This window comes from Cannabis sativa, chromosome X, assembly GCF_029168945.1.
Source record: "Cannabis sativa cultivar Pink pepper isolate KNU-18-1 chromosome X, ASM2916894v1, whole genome shotgun sequence".
Taxonomy (NCBI): domain Eukaryota; kingdom Viridiplantae; phylum Streptophyta; class Magnoliopsida; order Rosales; family Cannabaceae; genus Cannabis; species Cannabis sativa.
In genome coordinates this window covers 40,126,959-40,134,559 of record NC_083610.1, presented here as the reverse complement: position 1 = coordinate 40,134,559, position 7,601 = coordinate 40,126,959, and the positions used below count along the sequence as shown (strand labels likewise).

The window sequence follows — 7,601 nt, the reverse complement described above, 5'->3', positions numbered from 1 at the left end:
TAAAGAAAGACATAATTTATTAAGATAAATTTGTTGTTATAGAAGAACTTAAAAATTGCCAACAAGCTCTGTCCAAATATAATTTCCTAAACTAGTAACAGATGTTATTAGTGTGTGAGTACACTATTTTCCAATTACGGAATAGTACTGTAAGAATTACTACCAAACAACAGCTAATAAAGAATAAATATCTAATGAAATAGATTAAAAAAAATAAAATTGATATTAGGAAAACACAATTTTAAATTCAAATTTACAAATCGTTTATGAATTCATAATTAGTTATTTGTGTATATTTTTGGTGTAAAAAAATTGGCTAAAATATTAGAACACACCTTTACCGCTTGAGTTGGTTTGAGCTTTGAACATGTCTTTATTTGTTTATTTATTTCCTCACATTTTTACGTTGAGATAGAGATGACCACCATAAATATCTTAATCATCTTTGGAAATTGACAATTGGGTTTTATTTTACCATTACAAAACTACAAATTCAAAATGTTGTTAATATCAATTATCTCATTATTATCTATTGAAAGTTGTAAGTGGATACTAAGTAACCGGACAACACAAAGAAAATACTATTGTATTGACTCATCCGCAGTTGTAAACAAAAATTTCTTCCAAGTCAAACAAGTAAGAAACCAATAATTTTTTTCCCAATAAACTAAAGAAAAATTCAATCTTTCTTTTTCTTTATTATTAAATTTATTCTGTCGTTATAGCCATTGGTCCATTGTATCAAACTCGATTCTTTCAATAAACTATTTTAGTAGCCATTTTGTTAAAGCAAGCCAGGAATCACGTGCCCTTTTAAGTTTAGTTTGTTTTCTTAAGGAAATAATAGATAAGAAAATTTTGTATATAAATAAGGAGAATTATGTAAAAGGAATGAATAGAAGAAAGGTTGTGTTTTTGGTTTGTGAGAATCTTGGGATTCTCCAAAATGGGTGTTGGTGGTGTTGTGTTGAGCTGTGTTTGTGTTTGGTTGATTGTGGTTGGAGTTGAGGCATACCCAGTTGAGGATCTGGTGGTGGGATTACCAGGACAGCCCAAAGTTGGGTTTAGACAATATGCAGGGTATGTTGATGTGGATGTCAAAGCTGGAAGGAGCTTGTTTTATTACTTTGTTGAAGCAGATAAGGTGCCTGATAAAAAGCCCCTTACACTCTGGCTCAATGGAGGTTTGATTTTTCTTCCTCCTGTTCAATTGAATTTCATGCCTTTTCAACTAGTTTCAAATCTGAATAGGCAAAAAAGAAAAGGGGAGTTTTTGGTTTTTGTTTCTTTTGGACCTTGGTTGTGGAGTTATTGGTTCCTTTCATTCTTCATTTTCTTTTCCTTGTTGGAGTGTGTGCTTATCTCTATTATTTCACCTTCTCATTCATTTCTTTCTCTGAGATGTTCATGTTCCCTATGCATTTGTATCTTGTTCTCTCTCTCTCTCTCTCTCTCTCTCTCTCTCTCTCTCTCATTTCAAAGTTTGTGCCTTTATTTTTTTTTTTTTATTTTATCTATAGTACATCTGGTTTTGAATTTTGAAATGGAGCTAATTTTGGGTGGTTGGTTTTGGGAAATAAACAGCAGTCTGGACCTGAGCTCCAAATCTTATTAGAAAACCGGTCAAGAAAAGAATCTTGCGCCATATGATTTCTCTCAAAACAGTTAAAGAAGAAAACTTTTTACCAAAAGAAAATGCCAATTACAAAATGTTAAATATGGGAGAAAGACAAAGGAAATGAAGGTGTTTCAACAAATTTAAACTGATGGGATTGTAAAAAAGCTTCTTTTTTTCTGCATCAAAGACATTCTAGTTGGAACAATTGTTAAGAATGTAATGCTATTGATTGTTGACCCTTTAGCTATTGGAATGGATTATTGGTAATCTAACTTGGTATTGGGGTAATCTTACAATACAACAAGATATGAAATCTCTTAGTTTAGCCAGTGATAGTTACTTTCTTCGTGTTCAGGTCCTGGTTGTTCATCTATAGGTGGAGGAGCATTTACAGAATTGGGTCCATTCTATCCGAAAGGCAATGGCCGAGGACTTCGCAGAAATTCAATGTCATGGAACAGAGGTATGATATGAAGGATTGTAGCTTGGACACATAAATTGCAAAGACTGATATACATGTATAATCGTAGTGGAATGAATCCCATCTGTATTTATTATTGTCCTTATGTTTTGCAGCATCAAATCTCCTCTTTATTGAGTCTCCTGCTGGTGTGGGATGGTCATACTCGAACACATCTTCAGATTATAATGCCGGCGATGCTTCCACTGGTAATCTTACAAGCATCTATTGTGCTTCTCAGCTTTGTTTTTCGGTGTCTGTTATTTGGCTTTGAAGTATCTAGTTGTTCCTTTTGATTACAGCGAATGACATGCGTGTATTCTTCTTGAAATGGTACGAGAAATTCCCGTCTTTCAGATCTAGAGATTTGTTTCTTACAGGAGAAAGCTATGCAGGTTTGACAATAGCTAAGATCATTTATTTTTAAAAATTTTGTGCTTTGTTTTCTTCATGATATACATTTATATATATATCTGTGTAACTTTTCATTATAGGGCACTACATACCACAATTAGCTATTGCTTTATTGGATTACAATGAACATTCAACTGGTTTCAAGTTCAATATTAAAGGAATTGCTGTAAGACATTCTTTAGCTTTTTTATATACTCTGCTTAGCTTCTTTCAACATTTTCTTTATTAATTTCATCTGAAATTTTTCATACCAACTTCTCTTGTCTTGTTAGATTGGGAATCCTCTACTCAGACTTGATAGGGATGTTCCAGCTACATATGAATTCTTTTGGTCACATGGAATGATTTCTGATGAAGTCGGTCTCACCATCATGAACGAATGTGATTTCGACGATTATGTCTTTGCAAGTCCCCACAATGTAACACAGTCTTGCAACACAGCCTTATCTGAAGCCAATGACATAGTTGGTCAGTACATAAACAATTACGACGTGATCCTTGATGTTTGTTATCCATCCATAGTCGAGCAAGAGCTGAGGTTGCGAAAATTGGTATTCCAACTGATTCTTTTCATTCATTGCTTTCTTCCATTTGATTTTTTTTTTTCAAAAAAATAAAAGTAATCATCTTTGTGTCCCATCTCTTCTTCTGCAGGCTACTAAGATAAGCGTCGGTGTTGATGTGTGCATGACTTACGAAAGGCGTTTCTATTTTAACCTTCCCGAGGTTCAGAAAGCTCTTCATGCCAACCGAACAAATTTACCTTACAGCTGGTCCATGTGTAGTGGGTAAGTGGCCATAATTCATGGTTCACTAACTCCCAAAAGCAAACTCACTTGAGTGACCATGTCATTGTCTTATATGTCTTGACCAATCTTTTCATGTTTCTTGTGTTATTACAGAGTTTTGAATTACAGTGACACAGATGGTAACATAAACATCCTACCATTGCTCAAAAGAATAGTTCAAAATCACATTCCAGTTTGGGTTTTTAGGTAAAGTTTCTACCTTTGTACAAATGAATAAAAAAATGAAAGTCCCAAACTCAGTTTTATCTACCATTCTTCCATTACTAAACATTATCACTAACCATAACCAAATGCAGTGGCGATCAAGATTCCGTGGTGCCTTTACTAGGTTCAAGAACACTCATCCGTGAACTAGCACACGATCTGAATTTCAAGATTACAGTACCATATGGAGCTTGGTTTCACAAAGGCCAGGTAACCCAATGCTGCAACAAACTTCTTGATTTCTTTGGTGTTCATGTTCGAGTCATGAATCTTATGAGTGGTGTTAATGCGTGCCATGTTTTTCGACAGGTTGGAGGCTGGGCTACCGAGTATGGAAATCTGCTGACTTTTGCCACAGTAAGAGGGGCTGCACATATGGTGCCATATGCACAGCCTTCCAGAGCATTGCATCTGTTCAGCTCGTTCGTCAGCGGCCGAAGGCTGCCAAACAATACCCGTCCTTCTATTGATGATTGAGAAGAGTTACTATTGAGTGGAAGATTAGTAGCTTTTTTCTTTTTAGTTGAAGAATATAGAAAATTTGCTTTTCATAAAGGCAATAAGGAAAGATGATAATAGTGATTGGTTAGTTTTCATGGAATATTTATCAAAGAAAGAAAGGGAAAACAATTGATTGTATTTTGCAAAATTGTTAAAATGTGATTAAGCAATTTCTACATTCCTTCTTTGTGTAGTTGGACAGACTTGCCACGAGGTTCTTGATTAACTGTTCTTCTTATGGAATATTTTGGAATTTTTGTTTTAAACTTGAAGAAGATAATTAGGTTGCACTTGCAGATAAAATGATGGTTGTATTTATAATATAAGGTTCTCTTTACAATTTTTTCAACCCTTTTACAAATTGTCTAGAAAACTATTTATAGTAGAGCTCTATTAGCTCTAATTTACAAGCTATTATTTTATTTTACTTTCCTTTTTGCTATGTTGAAGTAAGAACTTGTGCAAATGAATTTACTCTAGTTATAAATACGAGTCCTCCAATGGAGGTTTTGGTTTGTAATCTTAGATAGTGAAGTTCATTTCCCTCTAGTTATGCATTTGGGTGTGTTCGTTTACAGTTTATGTATGGGTATTATTGATGAATTTTCATAGTACCACATCATTCATTTGGTTGTGGAATTAATAACCATCGACTTATTTACATGGAAGTTTAGGACAACCAACTTGTAACATACAAGTCTTAATTGGGTTAGGCACACTATAAAGTTACCAAGCTCATTACACGTAGGAGCATCACATAAATAATGCACCAGATTTGTTTATTAACATTTAACGTACTTAAGAGTGTTCTAGATAAGAGTATGAACTGACCGATCTAATAGAATCGGATATTCAATCATAATTAGATTGGATCGGATGTAAATTTTGAAAATCTAATCGGCTCAGATCGGTTGTTGGATGGGACATCCTATCTAATGCATAACTGACCAAACCGATCCAATTATCATCTAATTATATTTATATATTTTTAAAATATATTTATAATTTTATATATTTAATATATTTTATTTAAAAATATATATTAATTAATTTAGTATACATTTAAAGATTAAAGAAAAATAAATCTTAGATCTAAAATATTAACTCTCATCTTCCTAAATACTAATAAAACTGTCAATGCGTATTGAATAAATTTTATTTTTAGTGGTTTTATTATCAGATCATGAGAATTAGGTTGGACTAAACTAATGTTTATTATGTATGTTAGATTATTAAGTTTTAAATTATATTTTTTATATATATATATTTAATAAAATCAACTTAAACGGTAGTTAAAATAGATTGGATGGATCTAATCCAATCCAATAAAAAACCAGTCAATGCATCTAAAGGTTGGAACCGATCCAATCCAATACATGATCAGATCAGATTGGATGACGAAATTCGATTAGATTGGATCGGATGACAAAAATTAATATCCAATAAATAATTGGATTGGATTGGTTTGGTCCAAATCTATTGGATCTGATTCAATGAATACCCCTAATTCTAGAAATATAACTTAGATATTATTACTACAAAAAATTAAACTTAAGTATTTATTTGCAACCATTTAACCGAGAATTAAATTTAAGTATTTATACCGCAAATTACTTAATATTTTATAAACAAACATTTGAAATAAGTAAAACGAATTAACTCTGTTACTTATATCTTTCATAGTTTCTACACCATATTAATAAAATATAAAGTATAAAAAACTTGAAGCTAAGTATGTGAATTATAAATTACTTTAATATAATTCTTACATATTAACTGAATAAAATAAGTAAATATGAATAAATTAAAATTATAAAAATTCAAATATAAAACACCCTACTATAAAAATAAAAATGATTGTACCATATCTAGATTGAACTTAAATTGTTCTTTACTTTGCAAAGCTGTATTAGTTTCTAAACCATCATTAAGACAATAATTATTCTCAAAAGGAATCATATATTGAAGTATGCAGCATTTACCATTTTAGTATGCATAGCTTGTAGGATTTGGGAAGTTTGAGACATCATGGCTTCGATGCTTGAAATTTTTATGGAAGAACGTTAGGTTTAGTTTTTCCTTTTAAAATAATTTCTCTGGAAGAAAGTTTATATACCATTTAATTTAAGTGCTAAAGTATCTTTGTTTCTAGTACTAAAGAGCAATTTGAACGTTGGCCTCCGAAGTATTGGTCACATTGGTTATGCAACCATCGATTAATTGACATAGAAGTTTTGGACTGTTGGGAATAAAGGATAGTATTCCAATTCCCCTTCAGGATCAATATTTGCGGGAAAATACAATGGGGACTCCAAAATTTCTTTCTGATGTGAAAGATCAGTCAAAGCTGCAATCACAGAGCATATTCAGAATTTTTGGATATCTTCCAATGTAAATAGTACTTTATGAATAATAATCAAAGGACTAAATGCACGCCAAGAAATTATCTCGTGGCTAATAAAAACCACGGCAAACCTTCCACTATAACAATAATAATGGGTACACAATATTACACTCTCAAGTTTTGACAAATACTTGAGGAATACACTCAAATCTCTCACACTCACTAGTGTGGCAATCTCACCATCTCTCTACAAAATATTTCTCATAATTTTGTAGGAACTCTCTATTAGAATATTTCTAATTAAGGAAATAAAATAATATTATTGATTGTGATAAATGAATATTTTATATTCATTGAATCTGGACAGAATCAATTACGTAATATTCTATATATGGTCAGATTTCTATATTCATTACCTGATTTGATTTCCTGAATTAATTGTCAAAATATTCTGACAATTAATGTGGCACAGATACTGATGGAGTATCTCACCTATAAATATAGGGTCTCGGTCCCCGAGCTCCTCACTCATTCTGTTCATAACAGCAAAATCCATCTAAAGAGAGTTGAGAGAGCGAGGAAGCCCGATTACCCACATCAATCGGTTTCTTTTGCAGATCAAGCTTATGTGGGTTTGAAGCTCAAGAATCAATGACGGGAGGTATTTCGATCCTTATTCATAGTGTATATATGTCTGATTTAATTCCGCATTTTATACATAAACATATATATTTCAGTTTATACATATAAATTGTCTAACAGTTGGTATCAGAGCGGTTTTATCTCTGCCTTAATTTTGGTTGAGCTTTATATATATACACATATACACTGTTTATATATATATATTTGTTTTCGGTTCAGTTCGTGTGTATACATATATACTTATATTCATACCATTTATATTATATATACATTTTCATCAGTATATATATATCTTTATTCATACCATTCATATATATATATACTATATACATAGACGTTCGGTATATATAATTTTCATTTTTTGGTATGTTTACATACATATGTATATATGTTTATATATATATATTGTATATTATATTTATGCTTTATTGCATAATACATTCATAATATTCATTTTCATTATGTATATACATGCATATATATATAACATAAAGTTATCGGGTGTAAATAAAGTTTAATTTTTCCGTTTTTTACTTTTTTGGTGTTTATTTCGAATTCTAAATATATTACTATATTCGTATAGTATTATAGATCGATCTAAGCATTGAA

The 7,601-nt window shown here is 31.4% G+C and overlaps 1 protein-coding gene across 2 annotated transcripts; it reads left to right on the top strand.

Moving 5' to 3' along the window:
- Positions 1-418: 418 nt before the first annotated feature.
- Positions 419-4,184, top strand: LOC115705718 (serine carboxypeptidase-like 42). 2 transcript variants are annotated; one of them, XM_030633133.2, is made up of 10 exons: positions 419-1,184; positions 1,974-2,081; positions 2,195-2,287; positions 2,381-2,473; positions 2,573-2,658; positions 2,765-3,043; positions 3,147-3,280; positions 3,395-3,487; positions 3,598-3,715; positions 3,815-4,184. In XM_030633133.2, the coding sequence occupies exons 1-10, from the start codon at positions 947-949 to the stop codon at positions 3,980-3,982; spliced, it is 1,410 nt and encodes a 469-aa protein (XP_030488993.1). In that variant the 5' UTR covers positions 419-946; the 3' UTR covers positions 3,983-4,184. The 2 variants fall into 2 exon arrangements, with proteins under 2 accessions (XP_030488993.1, XP_060962473.1); XM_061106490.1 differs by having other exon boundaries at positions 515-1,184; positions 3,598-4,184.
- The last annotated feature ends 3,417 nt before the right edge of the window (positions 4,185-7,601 follow it).

What these genes read in the sequence shown, in the direction of transcription:
- LOC115705718 (XM_061106490.1), top strand. Translation starts at nt 947, where the DNA reads ATGGGTGTTGGTGGTGTTGTGTTGAGCTGTGTTTGTGTTTGGTTGATT. An exon ending in TACAGGAGAAAGCTATGCAG is followed by an intron (nt 2,474 to 2,572) that starts GTTTGACAATAG and finishes TTTTCATTATAG; the next exon opens with GGCACTACATACCACAATTA. An exon ending in AGCTGAGGTTGCGAAAATTG is followed by an intron (nt 3,044 to 3,146) that starts GTATTCCAACTG and finishes CTTCTTCTGCAG; the next exon opens with GCTACTAAGATAAGCGTCGG.